General features: G+C 39.9%; 1 protein-coding gene across 3 annotated transcripts in view; it reads right to left on the reverse strand.

The window, feature by feature from the left end:
* LOC122090931 overlaps window positions 1-20,838 on the reverse strand; it is a 158,447-nt gene that overhangs the window by 60,407 nt on the left and 77,202 nt on the right. For all 3 annotated transcript variants that reach the window (XM_042660708.1, XM_042660709.1, XM_042660707.1), the window contains exons 31-35: window positions 15,022-15,130; window positions 14,603-14,746; window positions 13,227-13,502; window positions 12,383-13,057; window positions 2,526-2,747 (exon numbers count right to left, since the gene is read on the reverse strand). In XM_042660708.1, coding sequence (XP_042516642.1) covers window positions 2,526-2,747; window positions 12,383-13,057; window positions 13,227-13,502; window positions 14,603-14,746; window positions 15,022-15,130 — 1,426 coding nt within the window. The remainder of the gene's footprint in view (window positions 1-2,525; window positions 2,748-12,382; window positions 13,058-13,226; window positions 13,503-14,602; window positions 14,747-15,021; window positions 15,131-20,838) is intronic.

The following is a 20,838-nucleotide window of genomic DNA, read 5'->3' on the forward strand; positions in this document are numbered from 1 at the left end:
TTTCTTTCGCAAGCTTAGAGGAAACCGTAGGAGAAAGATGTGAGGGTTTCGTGGGATTGAAGGGGCAAAATCCGTGGTAGGTCGTTGTTTTTTTTTTTTTTTATCTGAAGTAGGAAATCCTAGGGCTGAATGAGATTTTCTCGATGCTTTATCGATTCCTAGGAACAGGAGAGAGAATCGAGGGTGGAGAAGAGGGAATCGTCGAGTAAAGAGCGTGGAAATGACTGTTTTCTCTGTTTTCTCCTCTCTTTTTTTATGAGTAGGAAATCGTGGGGGGTGAATCGATGGTTTTTTCTTCACGCGAATAAGAGCAGGAATAGAGGATGGGAGAGGCGAGAGTCGGTGACGACAGATACGGAGCAAAGTAGCGGTGATAGGGCTGCGAGAGAAAGGTAGTCATGATCCTTGACAGGTAAGGAGCGAGGGCCGAATAGAGAAAAATGAGAGAAAGTTGGAGAGAGAGAGAGAGAGAGAGAGAGAGAGGAGATAGAAGAGAGAGGGAGGGTAGGGGTATACCTACATGGATCGGAGAGGTCCTAGATCGCCGCTGCCTGAGATGGGGGAGGGGATGGTGTGTCGGAGCGTCTCAACGAGAAGTAGCCATTAAAGAGAGAGAGAGCTTAGAAGCCAAAAGTGACCGACGTATTCCTTTAAAGCTCAAGGGAAAATTCTATAGGATTGTTGTGCATCCAACTATGATGTATGGGGCGAAACGTTGGGCTGTTAAGAAGAGTCATATAGAGAAGCTATGTGTAGCTGAAATGAGGATGTTAAGATGGATGTGTGGGAAAACTAGGAAAGATAAAGTAAAGAATGAACATATTAGAGCTGATTTGGGAGCGGCTCCGATCAACAACAAGCTTTGCGATTTTGAGGTGGTATGATCATATTCAAAGGAGGCCTGAGGACGCCCCAATAAGGATGAGTGATATGATTCAGAGGGAAGGGGCCAAAAGAGCTAGGGGCAGGCCTAAAATGACCGTAGAAGTGGTGAGGAATGACTTGCAAAGTTTTAGCCTTGTCCCAAGTATGAACTTGGATAGAGCCTACAGGAGGGCAAGGATCCATGTAGCTAACCCCATTTAGTTGAGACTTTCCTAACTTGCTGGACTGTGCCTCTTTCCTATTATTCTCATTGTCCTAGTCTAATCTTTCTTTCACATCGCTCATCTTTCCATCCCTTCCTTTCCCCTTTTCTGTTTTGACTTTTAGTATTTTGCGTTGTATGAATTCATGTAGCCCATAGTTTTCACGGTGCCAAGGCGAACCAAGGTGTTGGAAGCGTTAGCCAAGATAGCGCCCGCTTTAAGGCAAACAAGGCGACCCAGTGTTATTTTTTTTATTTTTCCTATTTTCTAACATTATTTAGTAAACTACATATACCTTGTATCATAAGAAATCAACATTAAACCACATGAAGTCATAAAATATCAACATTTAGCCACATCATAAAAAATAACACTAAGTCACATTAAGTCATAAAAAATCAACAATTAGAAAAATGCTCTAGTTCTATAATAAGTTTGACTAGTCAAATGATTTTATTTTTACATGAGACTTTTTATATTAGGTATAGCATAAAATCAACTTTCCAACAATTCTAAGATTACTTAAATTTGAGTTGTAATGATAAAGTTATGCTCCGGTCAAATTTATTTTAAAGTGCACAAATGCTGTTATAATCGCCTGAATGAAAATAATTTTATAGATATCAAAACAAAAGATTACTTTGCCGGACTTTTGATTTTTAGCAATGTTTTAACTTGATAGGATTTATAAAATTTTCATAATTGAAAAAAACCCCAGCATTTAAAAGTTGAAAATCGCCCCTATAACCAAAATCCAATTTTTGTTCTTGGACTGGAGGGTTGACTATTTATCCTTTTGGAATTTGATTTTTAAACTATTTTTATTGAATTCAAATAGGGGTACTTGCTTATTTATGAATAATATCTTAAGTAAATGTAAAAAAAAATTACTTAAATGAAATTTGGCATAAATAAGTGCCAAAATACAAGACGGTTGTCACCTAGGCCCCAGGCAAACCGCTTGGACGCCAAGTCGTCGCCTAGACAACTATTGTAACCAACCCCATTAAGTTGGGATAAGACTGAGTTTGTTGTTGTTGTTGTTGTCATGCCTAATGTGTGTCATTTATGACAAGGATTTCCATGAAATAGAGACTTAAGTAATTTTGTGAATATTTATCAGATCCAAATTCGGAAAATGGTGCACGAGTCCCAAATTTTCCCTATTAGCAGCCTTAGCTGTACCCTCTTGGATTATTACATGTCTGGATGCATACATAAATAATGCATGCCAAATAAGATACATACATAAATTTGTGCATACAAGTGTATACACAATTCTACTCTTGTTCTGATATACAGTTCATAGTGAAGTTACTAAGAAATAAAAAAAAATATATATATATATATATAAATGGAATTTCTTCCAGGATAAATTAGTAATACCATAAGAGAATGGAGAAAAGTCAGCAACAAATAATTGAATAATTAACTTGCCTGGGCTTCAAAAGTAAGACTTTGCATCCGACTCAAATTACTCTTACAGCGTGCAACAGGACCAGATGATGACTCTACCGATCTGTGGAGACGATCCATACTCTTTCTCTCACTATCGGAGGAGAAACCTTCTAAGAAAACGAGGTCAACACCATCTTCTACAGAAACTGAGTAGCAGCTGTCATTGCTCAAGTACACATACTTCCTCAAAAGGGCAGCATTCTGATGGATGAAGGAGATGTTAAAATGAATTTCTAGATTGATAACAAAAAAATAGCTCTTACGGAATTAATATAGCATACATTAGTCATCCTTTCTTCTGTGGTGGAGAAAAAACTAGATTTTGAATTGCAACGGCATGACTAATGGCAGTATATTCTTAATCCTTTCCACGTTAACCAGATAAATATATAAAACAAACCAAAAATCATCTTACAAATGTTTACAAAGCAATACCAGAATATGCAATACAACTATAGTTTACCTGCCCTATGCATTCCAAACAAAAGGAACCAGAAGATCAATATAGTATAGTACTATAGTTGAGGACCATAGTCCCAGGCAAACTTCATCACCCCAAGGACATGCAGTTCAGAACAGGAAAAATAAAAGTAAAATGACTCCTTAGGCTTCACTATGTACTTGTTTCTAAAGAAAAGGTAAGTGAATGATATATTTAAAAAACAAAAAAAACAAAAAACAGTGAGGATTTCACTGATGTGTGATGAGGGAATTACAGATGCCCAAACAATCAGCTCCAAACAATTTGCATCAATTACATCAAAACCCCACACGACTTTCTTTTGGGTGAATAAAATAATTCATTACGAGAAGAAAATGCATACAAAAGCCCCTATGGAAGGGGGGGGGGAGAGAAGAAGAGACAAAGGACCAACCCTCGCAGTAGGGAGGGAGGAAGACCCCAGGATACAACAATTTGACTGTTCCTTGGGGAGGCAATACAAGTAGAAGAGACATCAGAGTTCTTGGCTTTGACATAAAAAGAAATGGAAACCCAAATGTGCCTAATCGGGAGAGAGTTGGAGGTCAATTTCCTATGGTTGCCCACAATGTCGCAAACAGAAGACCCAACAAAAGACATATCCACCTAGATTCATTCCCTCTAAAAAGGGAGAATTCTCGAACCAAACAATGGGGGGAATAATATGCTTGAACCAAACAATCTTGAGCCAAGGAGAAGAAATACCCCAAGTCCCTACAAATTCCCAAGCCGCTCCGGAGGAGAAGATACCAGACGTAGAGGGAGTCCAGAGAACAGAGTCTCCTCTCCTCAAATGAGAACCAAAGATGGATGGCAAGGAAATTCAGATATCAGCCAGCTGAGGGGAGAAGGAGACCAGGGGGTCCAAATGCCCAAAGTCAAGATAAATTCAACCAATGACTAATTTGATAGGCCAGAACTATAAACGGATCTGATATTGAAAGAATGGAGAAGAACACCCATCGGATGCCAAGGATCAAGCCAAAGGAAAGTGGATAAGCCATCACCAATCTAAGTAGAGATAGCCCCGATACCAGTGGGCCTAAGTGAAAAGATCTTACACCAAACACAAGAGGCATCAGGTAGAATGGGAGCAGTCGCTGAACGAAGCAAGCCTGAGTACACCCAATCAACCTAGATACTTTTCTTCTTAGTAACCAACTTCCAAATTAGCTTGATAATACCAACGGATTGACATACTTTTCTTCTTAGTAACCAACTTCCAAATTAGCTTGATAATACCAACGGATTGACATCCTTGATACGTCCTAGACCCAAACGCCCTTCACCTGTTGGAAGACAAACTGCTGCCCAACTTAAAGGCCGAAAAAATCTGGAACCTTCAGTACACTTCCAAAGAAATGCAGCGAAGATAGATTCAAGCCTTATGAGTGGTGATAGTGGGCATAGGTAACCCATAATTTCCGTACCAATAAATACAGTAAGCTTAGAGAACAAACATGGTTCGCAATTTCGACCATTTCAACCGTATAGCAAGTGCCCAGAACTATATACCAAGGTACTTTTAAAAGTCCCCAATTTCGACAGATTTCGACACATTTTGACCATTTTGATGGGTTCAACCATATAGGCCTAACCAGCCCCTTATAAAAAGGGCTTATTTCTCACTTTGCAAAAATCAACTTTTCTCCATCAATCTTTCATACTATTTTTGAATCTTACACAACCAAAGTACATCTACCTAAGGATTCTTTGAGCAAAAAAGTAAACCCCATTTTTCCCAAATATCATTTTTTTTTTTTTGGTACAATGCACTTGTAAATTTAGTAGAATGATTTCAATTTTTATGATTTGTTTTGCATAATCTACATTATGTTTTGTTTGTTTTAATTATGAATATTCCATTTTTAGTTAGTAATTTATATATGTAGTAGTAGTACAGTTTCACTCAACGTACACTAGCAAACATGAGTCAACGCCACAATTATCACTTCAGGTGTTTTTTTTTTCATGAAACTAATTCTTTGAATATGTTAGAAATAAAAAATAAAAAATAAAAAAAATTTGGGCGTATACAAAAAAATAAAAAAACAGTTTGGGGGTCAAAACCAAGGTTTCCACCATTTTCGGAAAAATTCCCAGATTTCCTCTAAATTTTGCTACCGACCAGGGTCGAAACATGGTCAAAATGTGAAATTTTGAGCATTGAGAATAGATTTAATAAGTTCCAAATGGATCGTATAAGACGGGAGCTTGCCTTTCTATAACTAGCGTTGTTTTCTGATGAGGTCGAGCATAGGATTGTAGTGATGGGCAGACAACCTGGTCAGGATCAATTCTGATGAGGTCGAGCATAGGATTGTAGTGATGGGCAGACAGCCTGGTCAGGATCAAAGGCAACACCAAATTCTTAACTGGGGAGACGGCCAAGAGAGAACCCAATCTCCTCAAGTAGAGAGACCTTAAAAAACTCAGAAACCTTAAACAAAAAGATGAGGGATTTAACTAGGTTAATGTGGAGACCGGACATAGATTCAAAGAGCTGCAGGTAATACATAATAGTCTCCAAGGAAGTATCATTGGCCTTAAGAGAAAATCATCAAATCATCTGCGAAAGCTAGGTTAGTAAGCTTGATGGCCTTACACTTATGAATGGCAGATATGAGCTGCAGATCAGTAGAAGTTTGGATACTTTTAGAAAGCACTTTTAAGGCCAAGGAGAAGATATATGGTGATAGATGGCATCCCTAAAGAATCCCCACCGATGAAGAGAAGTACCCAGCCGGACTCCCATTAACCAAAACAGAGAAGCACGATGTTAGAAATATAGTGGAAGATCCAATTAACAAACTCCGGGGGGAAGCCCATTTGGACATAACCGACACAATGAAGTCACACCTTAGGAAGTCAAAAGCTTTGTGAACGTCAAAATTTTAATGAGGGCAGCAGGGGAATGAGGTTTCCTGTCAAAACCCCTCATAATCTCATTGCAGAGGAGTATATTGTCGCTAATACTTCTACCTGGAATGAAGGCCGATTGATTGTCACTAACAAGGGCATCAATCACAAGTTTGATCTTGTTGCCAAGAATCTTGGCAGTGAACTTATACAGAAGATTTCATAAAGAGATTGGTCTGAAGTCTTCCTTAGCATGTGCTCCCTTTTTTTAAGGGATGAGACAGAGGAAGGCCAAAGGTGAGACTAATCCCTTTGATCTGACTATGGTTAAAAATAAAGCTCTTGATAGCTTTGATCGAATCGTCTTATATGATATCCCACGTGGAGGAGAAAATTCCCAAACTGAATCCATCCATAACAAAAGCTTTGTTGGACTTGTGAGAAACGATAATAGACCTAATCTCATCATCAGAGGGAATATAGCTTGGAGCATGCTGACCAAATTGCTAGGGATGAATTTGTTTATAAGACCATCCTGGATGAGGGTAGCCAGCATTGGGTCTAACTTGAACAATCCTTGGGATGGAGTTAATGTCTTCAACTCTATGAACCTGGGTAACATCTAGAGCAATAAGCATTGGGATGGAGTTAATGTTGGTTCTAGCCTTCAGAGAGCGATGGAATAATCTAAATTTGTATCTCCTAGCTCCAACCAATTGATTCTAGAATTCTGTCTCAAAAAACTACCCTATTGGGCAAGGAGAGAGTAGCCGACTAATATTTTTCTTCCTCAGCCAAGGAGGAGTTGAGAGGGTCTGATTGAAGAATCACTTTAAGAGAAGTAAGCTTATTACTGCAATCAATAACTTGAGAGGAAACATTCCCAAAAGAGTTAGTATTCCAAGCTTTAAGAACATGTTTCACATTTTGGCAAAGGCAATAAGGGGCAAGGAGAAAGCTTGGGCAGGATTGATCCAAACATCAGTAATGAGAAACATACATTGTATAGTTCAAGACTTAATCTATCAAGAGAAAAGAATTTGTATAACTCCATCTCAGCCTTCAAACAACTTTCAGGGGCAATAGATCTGTCATCGTAGATAGTACCATACATTTCTTGACCTTGGATGTACGAAGTAAGGTGTTATATGTGCCTAAGAAAAAGGGTAGATCTCCGTGGACCTTCTGTATTGGAAGTCACCAAGCAATGATGGTAGCTAATCTCCTTCCACCACATCAGAAATATATCGTCAAAACCCTGTTTAAATTCAAACTCCAGCCCCATATAAAGCAAAAGTAGTACTTCTGTAATGGACTTCCTCTCACCAATTGGTCCAGACAATGTCCTCAAAATAGCTTTTGCACTAGAAATAATGACTCCCCACACTGGATGGGCCCAGATTTCCCATAGGTGACCCATCAAAACTCAGTTTCACTACTCCAACCAAAGGTGTCCATAACACCTCACTTCCATCGCTGGGAATATTAGTGATGCAATCCCATCAAAAAACCCTGATTTTGGGTTGTTGTAGGCCCACTAAAGTGAAGGAATCTCAAATAGTATGCTCAACGGGAATTTTGTAAATGTCAAAGGGCAGAGACCCTGATTTTGGGGTCGTTGCTTGGAGCAATGGCAAAGGGCTCTTTCTGCCTGCGCAGTGGTGTAGGTTCGAGTCCTGGGAGGAAGCCTTTGTGCACTGGGTGATGGATTTTTTTCAGAGGGCAGAGACCGATGGAAATAAAAGAAAACATATTTCAGGACTGTACCGTAATTAAATGTGAAAGACAAGGTCAATTTGGTATTTCAGAAGGTATGGTAGCAACATAGGATCACTTAACTAAAGGAGGATCAAAGAGGTAAATTCAGCTGGTATTCTCAAATTAATCTGGAAGCTCGCATCTAAGTTTAAGAGTATTTTGATTGATTTGGTTTATTCAGGGCTTCTTCGCAATGACTCTATTTTAACAGCACTTCTATCCCTAACGCCTCTCATGTCTGGAGTAAGATTTTGAAGCTTAGGCCATCTAGCTCTCTCGGCCAATTCTTATCTCATTAATGATAGCGTCTCTACCCACCTCTGGCTTGACTATTGGCAACCAATGGGGGTCCTTCATTCAATAAGTGCATGAGCTATTCACAATACAGGTCTTGGTAAGAAATCTCTTGTTTTTCGTTCCAGATGCCTAGGGGTAGGGAAGTTTTAGTGGTTTGGACTGCTTCCCCGTCTAGCCTTTTTGCTCTAAGTAGGCTTGGGACTTCATCAAAGTTTGTGAATCATTGTCCCCTTGCCACAAGTTAGTTTGGTTCAAATTCCACATCCCCTGTCATAGCTTCGTTGTTTGGCGGACCCTCTCAAACTGCCTCCCGACATATTCTTTTTTTATTCATCATCAGATTCACATCTCCCAATCATGTTCTCTGTTGGAATGCTGTAGAAGATGCTGATCACCTCTTCTTTCGTTGCTCCTCTAGTCCTCCTCTTCCACTATCTAGAAAGGGCTCTTAGGAAAATGCAGGCCAAAAATCCGTAGGATCCTTCCTTTTACGTGAGAGTGGATTTGGGTAGATATGTCATTCAGCATTTTATCTGTCTGTGGTGTTGTGGGAAAATTTGCCTTTGATGGCGCCATCAGTCACATTTGGATGGAGCGTAATCTTAGAAAATGGATCCCTAGGTCATGGTTTAAAGTATCTCCGATACCGATACGATATCATCCGATACGTATCTTAAATTTAGCCGACCGATACGATACATGAAATTTTTAAAATCCTTTCGTATCGATATATATATATATATATATATATCCTACAATACACCGATATGCATCAATACACCACCGATACACATCGATACGATACGATATGATATGCACCCATACGACTCTATGGAAAATATAAAATCGAGGTGAAATATATATTTCAGTATGTATCGGTACGAATCGGTGACTATCGGTATGTACCGATACAATGCACTACGATCATATAATGGCCAAGATGGGTAATTTTTCAGAAAAACACGATTTTTTGAGGGATTGTTGTTCCAAAGTTGCTATCAGCCATATTTCTCTCCAACTAAAGTGGAAATCAAGGTTGGGAACAAGGATTTTACATTTATGGGACAACTACAAACCTTGAATTCTTAGTTTTATACCCTCAATTTAGTGTTTATGCATAATACATGTTATCAATAGATTTTTTTAACAAATTCTTTATGCAAAAGTGTTTAAAGAAATGTTTCCTATCCATTTATGTGTGTATCTTTAGCGTATCTCCGATACGGCAACCGATACCGATACTTTAATCCTTGGGCCCAGGTCCATATCCTTCCAGCAGATTTGGGACTTGACTGGCTTTGATATCAAAAGCAAGCTTTGCCAGCCTCCTCTTGTTGTGCTGACTCCCCAAGGAACATGCAAATTTGTTTCCCAAGACCTTCATCCCTCCCATTTTCAACCCTCTACATAGGATTTTCGCTTTGTCTGTTTAGTTGCTTCTTATCCATAGTTATTAAGGCGCTACTGCGCTTGAGAGAGGTTAAGGCAGTAAGCTGCTTTATGTTGGGTATGAAAGGCAACCGCCTTATGCTATAAGGCTCCTAAGGCGACCGCCTTATGGGCTTTTTAAAAAAATATTTGTTTTTACAGCTGATTTATGAATATTCCAAAATAGACTTCATAATTGGCTAGTGCATAAATTTTGAAGCACATAAGATACACTGGATCAAAAGCTAATGACTTAAAACTCTACCAAAAAAACACGATATTCCCTCAAAACCCCAAATCACTCCACAACCAACGATGAAACACTTCAGGGGTCCCTCCTCCTTCGATTCTTCTCTGGCAGCCTCCGACGAAGGTTCCTTCCCCTCTCTTCAGGTATGATGTTTATTTTTTTATTTTTCTTATTTTTCTCATCTTCTTTGTGAGAATTTTTTTTCTCTTCTTCCTTATTTCTTCTTCTTTCATCTTCATCTGTTCATCAGTCTTACGACTCTCTAGTCTTAATAGTTTTTTTTTTTTTACCTACAGTGTGACCGTGAGAGTCGTAAGACTCTTGCTGACGCAGTACAATCATTCCATACCCTTACCTTTATTCCCCTTCTTTCTTCTTGCCCCATAATTATTTCTTCTATTTATTCGATTTCTCCATCCTATACTTCCTCAGTCGTTTGTAATTTTCTATATTTACTAGTTATACTCTGTTTTGAGTGGTAGACTGGACAGAGGGATAGGAGTTCAATCTCCCTCATTCCTGAACCTTTGCTCCTAAAAGTGAGTGGTGTGTTTAAACAAAGGGGCAATTCTGATAGTGTAGTTTGGGGCCAAAACGCAGTTACTGTGAGAAGAACCAATTTCTTCAAACACAGCTGATTCTTATTCTTCCACAGGCCTGTTTTCCAGAAATTTATTCTGCAGATAGTGTCTTCTCTTTTGACTTATCGTGATAGTGACGCTGTATGTTTCTCTTTCCTCTTGCGTCAATTGTGTGTTTCTCATACCTAGCAGTTGAACATTATTGGGATTGATCAAAGTAGGGCCCTTACCTATTAGTAATGAATACTTGTATATTTAAAGTCTTCTTTTCTTTATATTTATAATTTTGTTTCATAATTGTGTTTATATTATATGTTAATATGTTATGATCATCATGATGATGATTGATGAAGATGAATATCTTGCATTGGTATAAAGTATGAACCTTAAATATTTATTTAGCATATGAGTAGTAGGATTCGACTAGGATTTGAGTCAAATAGAATAGTTTTATAAAAAAAATTACACAGGAACGCTTTAGTCAATAAGGCGACGCCTTATACTTGCCTTATCGCTAAGGCGCTCTAAAAAACCCTCAAACGCCTCGGTCACCTCATTGCCTTACTATGTTCTTATTATTTATTTTTTTCCCCCATTTGGGGCCCCCCTAATTCCCTTCCTTTTGGCTGAATTTATTATTCACCCTCCCCCCAAACCAAAAAAAAAAAGGATTACTCAAGGGCATAAGGGTCTTTATGTAATTTCCAAATAGGGCTTCTTCTACCTTTCGACAATGGAGGAATAGCGGTGAACCAGAATAGATACCGAAAGAAGGAACAGAGTTAAGAAATATGATATACTGCTGAAACAAGAAAGGAAAGCTCAGCAGTTTAGAAGCTGCAACTTAATCTTGTTCGTCCACTGCAATAGTAAGACTGCTGCTCAACAGAACTTACGAACAAAATGAGCAGGCCTCACTAGAATCAGAGATGACGTCAATAAAAGATCTCAGAACCTGTGAAAGGATGGTGAATTACCAAAATGGGCTGTGGTTAACTTTTATACAGGAAATTTTGGCAAAAAAGGAACACAGGGATGACGTTATGCTCTGCTTAGGAATAGAGGTAGGCATACTGTGCAGATAGTGATGCAATTGCACTTCCATGCCTAGCCCAGCTTGACCCAATCCAGAGACCCATATGACAAAAAACCAGGTCCATAACAGGTTTTCAATTCAGCAGGGATACCTGGGGAATTACCTTTATATATGGGGTTATTTCTGTAATTTGAAATGTGTCCATCGAATTATGGAATTGAGTGAATGAATTTAATGAAGTTCCACAATTCCTTATGTGCGTGTGCCAAGGCTATGTTCTTCTCTGTTCAACACCATATTCTCAGGTTGGATCATAGTTGTCAAGGCGATGCCTAGGCATCTAGGCATCCAGGCACCTTGCGTTTGGACCCTCTCCAACACCTTCGGTGGCCTAGACGCCGTGAAAACTATGGGTTGGATCTCTCTTCCTTTCTTTTGTCTTCTGTTTCTTATGTTTTACTATTTTAATACCGTTGTCTGTATCTTCATCTATTCCAGTTATTCCTTTTAAATTTCAAAACAGTAGTATAACCTGTTCTGCAACTGGGGCGGCTCCTATTTTCACAACTTTCAGCTAACATAAAACCACTGTTTTTAATTATCTACTGATCTGGTTGGCATAAAAAATCTGTATCTGATTATCTAATGATCTAGTGCCCATTTCTCTTGAATTCTAGTGATAATCATGAGTTTCTAAGTCAGAATAATACTATCTATTGTCAATACTCTGTTTCTGGTTTTCTCACTACAATTACCCATCGCACCTTGATATCCTTGTTAAAACATTATTTGTTGACCTATAATACACCTAAAGACCTATGCAATCCTGTTGTTGAAGTCTCATACTTGTTTGAGACTGATTTGGGAAGTAATAGTTCAGTCGGTATAGTGAAGAAGAGGAGATATCTTCTTTATAATATAAATAGGCCAGAACTCTTATTATTTGCACAAAAAACCTTTACTCTCTAAGTCGTTCCGGATTTGTGAAGGTCCTAATTTCTAATACATCAAAAGTTCTGATGCTTGGAAATTGAAAATGAAAAAAGATACAGAAAAAATTAAAATATGAGCATGAGAGGCCAAATTGGAAGAGGGTGGGCGGTAAAGAATGAAGAAACATGCAGAATTATTTCAGGGCAAAAGTACCTCTATTTTCACATTCACGAACCGCAACTTCTTACCACGTCCGACAACAATAATGGCCAGAAATGTAAGAGATGATGTTTCTTTCAGATCGATTTCTTCACTTAAACAGATTGTGCCTCCACAACCATCATATATGTATTCATCGACCCCTCGGGCATCAGCTATTAACTGCCTATTTGGTGACAGACACACCACATCTTCACTCTGCTTGTATGTAGGTGACGAGAGGAATATGCTGTTTTTTCTAGTTATAGGATCATTCTTAGGATCCAAAATCTCCTCTCGGCCTGTTATTGCTCCCAAAGCTGGCACAAAAAACTCACCTACAGCAAGAAGAAAATCCAGAACAACAAGAACTCGAGGCTGCTGGACTCGAACCAGAAAAGACCTTGAAGAAGACCGTAGTCTGTAGTCCATTAACAGCATAGTTGGATTTGGGAAATCCATGTCAGAAGCAACTTCACAGTTCATCCTCACAGAGGCACTCTTACTAAGAGAAACAGGAAGATTTGTAATTGGACTTTGTCTGGATACATTAGAGGAAGATCCAATCATCAGGCGCATTTCAGGTCTCGTATCAGGACGCATATCCATAATGGAAAATATAGGAATAGTTACATAAAAATCTGTTTCAGACATTGAAGTCATACGGTATGACATCCAAAGACCTTCTACCTGCAAAACATTATATATATATATATATATAAATCAAATGAAGATACAGAAGTTCCTATTAAGCACATTAAAAAAAAAAAAAAATTCAATTTGAAATGAAACAGCAATCATTCATGAAAAAAAAAAAAAGCATGACCAATTGACAGAATGGGACAAGTGAAATACTCACAGCAACGTGAGCTAGAGGTGATTCCTCGTCAATGCCACAACATAACTCTAGTAATGCAGAGTTGACTTCAACTGCTATGATAGTGACTGTACGTGACAGGAAGATCTGACTATTAATATTGACCTTGTCAGCTAGCATGCGTATAGTATCATTTGGATCAGATATATTTCTGCGGAAACTGGGAGGAAGCTTCGGCTCTTCATTTATATTCATGTATGCACAATCGAGAATAACACTATAATCCTTATCAGACATCGCACCATGCAATGAACCAACCTAGCCAAAAATTGATTAAAAGGATTCAGAAAACTACAACTTCTAACATGAATAGGAAATGAAATAGTATCGAACCACCCTAAAAATTAAATTACAACTTGAGAATTCTATTGAGCATAGTGCAGTCAAGTTGAATACGTCCATTAGAATCTGTGGAGGATCACCAACGAGAAGTTAACTCTCAACAGAAATACCATTAACAGCGACACCCATCCTTCTATGGTTGTCATTGCCAAGCTATTGTCAACCATGATACCATTTTGGTTCTCGATTACAAGGAGAAGGGGCAAGTTCATGACCAACAAAATTAGCAGAGTATTGATTGAACAATCAATCAATTCAGCATCTCCACTTTTTTTTTCCATATATTTTTCGAGTTAATATGAGCTTCTTGAGATGCCACAAATTAGCACGAAAAAAATTACGATAAAAATCAAACATGAGTTTTCTCACAAATACATATGGCAGGAGTGGATATTATCTGCATCATCACATGTAATCTAGACATATACTTGATACGAATTTGATTAGCAGCTTCCAACCACAACAACGATACTATCTAGATGCTTCCAGAGAAAATGAAATACAAAACATAGCATGGTTGTCAAGGTGGATAGGAGACCAAAGGCAGTGGAGGGGTGCCTAGGTGACAAGTTTCCCACTAAGGCGTCATTTAGACACCCTAGGCATGCAGTATATGTAGTATAGCAATGATGTAATTATGCTTATATGCTACATCAAGTAACAACATTTAAGTTACATAAAGAATGAACATAAAATCCATATCAATGCAATATGACATAATTATACTGGGAATGACTTCATCTGAGAAAATTGACATATAATAAACAAAGCATAGGATACAATATAAGCATATTCATTAAAAAATAAAAAATAAAAAAGGCAGATCATAAAATAAAGCATCCGCCTAAGCCATAAGGCGGGCCAAGGCGTCCGAGGCAATGCCCAGGTGACCAAGGTGGTCGCCTTTCCTGAATCCAATAAGGCATGCTGTCACCTTCAACCCTCGACTGCACCTGGATGCCTAGGTGATGCCTTGACAACTATGGAATGTAGAATATTTGAGATAAGACAGTCACCTTAACTTCAACAGAAAATGTTGGAACTTTCCTGAAAACATCCCTCAAACTGCGGCGTACATAAACATGAAGCCCTTGCGCTTCTTGTATCATCGGCTTCCCTATATGACTATTGACTCCGACAGCGACGTTGATTCCAACTATCTGCAGCATTATTTTTTCTTATTTGGAATGACTTTCGACTTAATTAAAAGAAGGGAAAAGAGAAAAATATAGGCCCCTTTACTGACTCAAACAAAAGACATTAAAAAAATCCCACCATACCAAAGCACCAGGCAAATCACCCCATAAGAGGCATTCACCTAGCACCCAAACAGCCTAGCCTCATAGGATTTTTATAGGTAATATGTGAGAGGGAGCATTTAATAATTTAGCAGACTAATAAATAATAATTGCAAGGAGTTCTAAAGACAACATACCTCGGCATGAAGAACATCAAGATGAACAGCCGAAGGATCATTGTCTGGGCAGCCATGCCAGATGAATTCATTTCTCACTTGCAGCTGGCCCAACTCAAGTTGCAGGAAACTGCAACAGTGAAAAACACTTTAAATCAAAATATATATCCAACAAAAAAGAGTAATCACCCAAGATTATGAGTTTAATGGTACACAACATAAACAATCAAAGTCCACCATAAAACATGAGAAGTCAAGAAGCAAATAATAAAAACAAACAAAATAAGGAGCAAATCCCCCCCCCCGCCAAAAAAAAGAAGAAAAAATGGATTGAAATCCGTAAAAACAAGAGGGTCAAAGTGTATACCCATCATGCACATACAACTTACCGAAAGTCCTATCGCTACCTACAGCATCTCACCATAAAGGCACCATCAAAAGCACCAAATTTACCTCAGCGAATCCATATGGTATACAATCATTGGTTGCAACCTTTCCATCATAAATTTATCTACTGGAAATGAAAGCCCATATAATGCACTAATACGTTTATACCCCTCCAGGCCTCTTTGAGTACTTGCTTAGCTGAGCAGCTTGACCACGACATTATAATAGCTTGAAGTTAGACAACCAAGATATGTATTTGAAGTATTGATTGGCAAAAGAAATTGAAAATGTTTGGATGCAGTCTATTGTTATCCTGCGGGCTCCCCTCTTACATGATTTAGACATCCAACAAACACCCCTGTCCTCATCCCCTCCCAGTGGCCATGGCCATGGCCACCGCCTCCCCTCCTCCTTCCCCTCCCGCACCTGTTCTCCCCTGGCCTTCGTCCTTCCCCTACCTCATCTGCTCCCCTTGCTTCCCTCCTTCCTCGTCAGCTTCCCAACCTGCCTTCCCCAAACCATGGACCTCCTTCTTTGAGCCCTCTGCTCCTTCCACTAAAGATGACCTTTCCCTCCACTTCATACCCCCCTCCCTTCTCAGCAACAAGAAGATTGGCCGTTATCCTTCGGGCTCCCTAAATGATGAAATCACCAAATGGAGATTCTGCCTTGTAGGGCACTTCCTGGGCAGCCATCCCCCTTTACCCATCGTCAAAAGCTACCTCAGCAAACAATGGAAAGCACAAGGTCTTGTGGTGACATACCAGTCAGAAAACGGAGTGTTCCTTTTCAATATCAATGCTGAATCAGAAATGCTTAAGGCTGCAGAAGGTGGCCCAAGGCATGTCGATGACAAACCGATATTTCTTCGTCAATGCAATCAACATATGCAGCTTCAAAACTTGATTACAGTTCTATTCCTTCATGGATCTCCCTCCACAACATTCTTTTGCATTTCTGGTATCCAAAAGGCCTAAGCATCATAGGCTCAGCGGTTGGTAAGCCTCTCTTCACCGATATTAGAACCAGGAGGATACAAAGGCTCTCTTATGCAAGAATGTGTGTCAAAGTCTTAGCTGAAACCTCTCCTCCCACCTCTATACTTGTCATGGAAGATGAAAGAGTAGCTTTCCACCAAGAAATATTCTACAATTGGGTTCCGCCGCATTGTTTTTCCTCCAAAACTTTCCATCACCACTCAAAGACCTGCTCTAAGCTTAAGCCCCCTGCTCCTAACGGAATGATGGACACCCCTACCATCGACATTACGCCCCCCCTCCACTTGTGTCACTCGTCCTTCCTCCATTTCTCCCTGCATTGCCTCGGCTTCCCATCTGACGGCTGATCTCCCAGCTCGCGCTAACCCTCAGTAGATCACCACCCTCTACCCCCCTCCTCTACGCAACTCTGTGATGGTCACTAGCCACCCCAGTAGTGGACGGAGGTGGAGTAGAAAGTGCCACCCTCAAAGAAACCTTCCTCCGACCTATGCTACTCAATCTGAGCGCCACAAGTTGTTCTTTGGTCCCTCTACTAGACCTTCAGTCCATCGCTATGCCCCTTCAAATCACAAAGCTTTTGGCTCCCCGCGCTTTCTCAGTCCTAGCGTTGACGCTTGTTGTCAATCCTTGTCACCATCCTCTGACCAGAGCCTCCATTCTTCTCCTTATTCATCTCCCATAATTTACTCGACTGTTGACCCGGATTTCTTGCCTCTTTGAGAAGCTAGTGAAGTCGAACCTCGCCCCTTTCCTTTTCATAAGACAAACCCTATCTCCACTCGATCCTCGATCCTCCCTCCGCTTTTACCCTACCCCATCCCCTTCCTCTAAAATTCCTACCATGCCCCTTAACTTTATTCACACTCCTAACTTGATACAACATAACTCTTCCAGATTTTCCTTGGCCCATTCCCATTCTCGGCCCATCACATATCCTTATCCTCATCCGACCCAAACATACTGCACAGATCATCCGACCCGCTTCTTCTTTCGAACATGTAACCATTTCGGCTCCTTCTCCTCTCTCTGTCCCCTACTCCCTTTTGGCTTATAGCTTCGTTGAGGCTCCCCATTCCCACAGATCTGCCATGCTGCAAACTATTCAGATCCCTCTGGGAATGCATCGACTTCTTCAGTCTCCACAACTCTGCTCATCATATTCTCCCACAATTTCTTCTTCACCTCAAATGCCCTCCAATCAGCTGGTCCCGCTCCATCTTCATCTCCTGCTAGGCCTATCAAGCCCCTACAGGACCATGCCACGTCATCTTCAACGCCTCAGCTTCGCAAGCCCTCTTCTCTAGCTAAGAGGGCTTGGGAGAAACCTATCCACTTTTTTTCCTTCCCCCTTATTGCCTTTGCCCATAAGCTCAAGTATGTCAAGTTTGCCCTAAAGGATTGGAATTCCACCACCCTCGGCATCATCTCTTCTTGTGCCTCCACTTGCAGAAGAAAGCTTGAATCCATTCAATCTCCCTCTGCAACGTGACATCTTCAATCCCTCCCTAACCAACAACAACAACAACCACAACGACAACCTTATCCCAACTAAATGGGGTCGACTACATGGATCCGATAAGAGAAGAAAAGGCAGGAGAAGGTAAAAATGAAAATGAAATAAAAACAATGAAAAGAGGTAAAACACAAAAGTCAGAGAAAGAATCCTCCCTTAAGCTTTCCTCCCTTCTAGCTCAAGAAGAAAGCTTCCTCAAGCAGAAATCCTGAATCAAATAGTTAGACTTTGGAGATTCCATCTCTTCCTACTTTCACAATTCCATGAAAGCCAGGACTAACACCAATTCCATTCCCCAACTAATAGCCAGTGATGGGTCCTCCTTATGGACCCTCCCGTGAAGGATGGACCCATCCCTCCCCCCTCCCTCCCCCCTCCCCCCCTCCCTACCCCTTCCTCCCCTTCTCCTAAACAAAATCATCCCCAGCCACCTCATTCCCTCCCCCCCAGCCATCCCCTTTGACCATGAAATCCTAGTTGTTGTTCATGCTCACACGTCCAACAAACCCTAGCTCTAACGGATTTAGCATAGGCTTCTTCTCCTCATGTTGGGATATCATTGGGGTTGATCTCTCCAAAGCTTTCAAAAGCTTCTATTTCAAAATTTCCCAAATCCATAGCATTAACCACACCTTCCTTTGCCTCATCCCTAAAAATGGAGGGGCCTCTTCCATGGCCGACTTCAGACCTACTACCCTTTACAACCTTCTATATAAATTCATAACAAAGATCATAGCTAATTGTCTCCAACTCGTGATTGATTCCTTTGTCAGTTCCAATCAGTCTGCCTTTATTTCTCGACAGAGTATCTCGGACAATATCATTCCTTGCCATGAAATTGTGTGTGGGTCCTGTTAGAGTATATGAGAGCATGTATTGGTTGGAGGGCTATGGGTGACCATAGACCATACCGTGGGAAAATATTTGATAGAAGCAGTTAGTTTCCTATTGGGTTTAGGGTAGTTGTTAGCTATGCTCTTTTTTATTTGGGCTATGAGTTCGTAATAGTTAGTCTATATATTGAATGAAGAGGGTAGTCCCAACCATACGATCATGAATCCCAAGTACACAATCTCTCTGTCTCCCTCTTCTTTCTTCTTCTTTGATTCTGGTTTCAAATCTTTACATGGAATCAGAGTCATGAAGATGAAGAAGATGTAAAAGAGTGATGTGTTTGTCCTTGTCTACTGTTGGTGAAAAAAAGGTTTTGTACTAGTGTTTTTCTTCGACCTGGTTGCTGTCGTATGGTATTGTTAGTTCGTTGTTGCGTTTTGATGTTTCTGAAGATACCTTCTGCCCACAGCTTATGCTGGTTGCTATTTTAGGGTTTTTTACTATCGGAGGAGATTTACCTAGGGTTTTAGTCATCAAAGTCTGCTACTGCTATCTTCTTCAAAAGTATGAAGAAGAAGACCTATTTTCTTCTATCGAGTTCTCCACTGCTGTCTCTTGGTTGGAGCTTCTTCAACCCTTATGCTGGTTCACATCAGTGTTGTGGTAGTTCTCTATCGATCTGTTCTCTATTCCATCGGGTCTCAAGTACTGGTAGTTTGATTTCTGGTTTCCGCTGTGGACTCTCAAGAGAAGAAGACGACCTGCCTTGCAGCCTTGCCATTCCAGTTTGAGAAACCAAATCTGGTCCCGGTTTGCTGTCGAAACTTGGTTGCAGAAAATAGTTGCAGATTTCCTGGTTTGTTGCTTGGCTGGATGACGTATGTCCTTGAGAGGGTTGAGATTGCGATTTTAACTCTAAATCCATCGTTGATATGTAGCCTTGGGTGAGGGGCTGATGTTACTGTAAGGCTTTCTATTCTACATTTTGCTGGTTTCTTTTTCCTATCACAAGGAAGAAGAAAGGGATTTTTTTGTCGTAAGGTTACAATCAACTTTGACGGATTAATTACAAAATTGCCATCAACTTTGGATTAATTGGATTCTATTGTTTGAAGTGGGTCTATACCAAATCCAATTTGGAATTTGACCTAGGGTTCCACATCAATTGGGGATTATATGAAGTAATTACAAAATTTCCATTGGCTATATATGTGCCAAATTAATGCTTTGGTGGGACCAGATCGCCTTAATTTGGAATTTACACTTTTTGGGAAAATTGGTACTCGCATGCATAGTAGTTGGAGTTATTTGTTCATATTTGCTACACGTGAGGGGAGATTAAAATTATTATTTGCTCGATTTGATTGATTGCATAGTTTTTAAGGCGCTGCTAAGGCGTCGCCTTACGAGCGCCTTGGCGCTGATGCGGTCTAGAGATGGTAAGGCAGTGCTCCGCTTTATGTGAAGTGGCGCCTTATGGCTGCGTTCGGTTGCAAGGGAAATGGGAAGGGAAGTGAAGTGATTTTTTTTCCCCTTTCGAGTCGTTTGTTTGCAACAAAAGTGAAATGAAATTAATTTACCATAGTTGTTTGGTTGGATGTAAAATTTTAAAAAACTAATAATCCAACCAAACTCCTTAAAAGAAATTTGGGGGGGGGGGGGGTAGTACTTTTCAATCCATAATCCACCTAACTCCTCAAAATTTATATTGGTTATGTGAATCAGGTCATTCATGGTTTGTACCAAATCAAATCAAATGTCATAAGATACTATGTTCTATCACTAACCAAAATAAACCATTTCATTTTATATATCAAATGAATGCAGCATAAATAAATATTTAAAATAATATAAAAGATGATCACAAAGAAAACAATAATAGATCACAAGTGATAACAACTGAAAGGCCCATTCCAAAAGTTTTTTGGGCAAAACAAACCCAACAGGTCAGTAATGCTCCATCTGGCTCAAACCCGAAGTCTTTTGGTTAAAAAAAACCCAATTGAGTTGCGTGAGAGAGAGAGATCATTGAGAGTCATGAGCGGGGTGAGAGTCGCAAGCGTATGAGAGATCATGAGAGTAGGGTTTTTTTTTTTCTTCCTA

The sequence above is a fragment of the Macadamia integrifolia genome, chromosome 10 (assembly GCF_013358625.1).
Source record: "Macadamia integrifolia cultivar HAES 741 chromosome 10, SCU_Mint_v3, whole genome shotgun sequence".
NCBI lineage: Eukaryota > Viridiplantae > Streptophyta > Magnoliopsida > Proteales > Proteaceae > Macadamia > Macadamia integrifolia.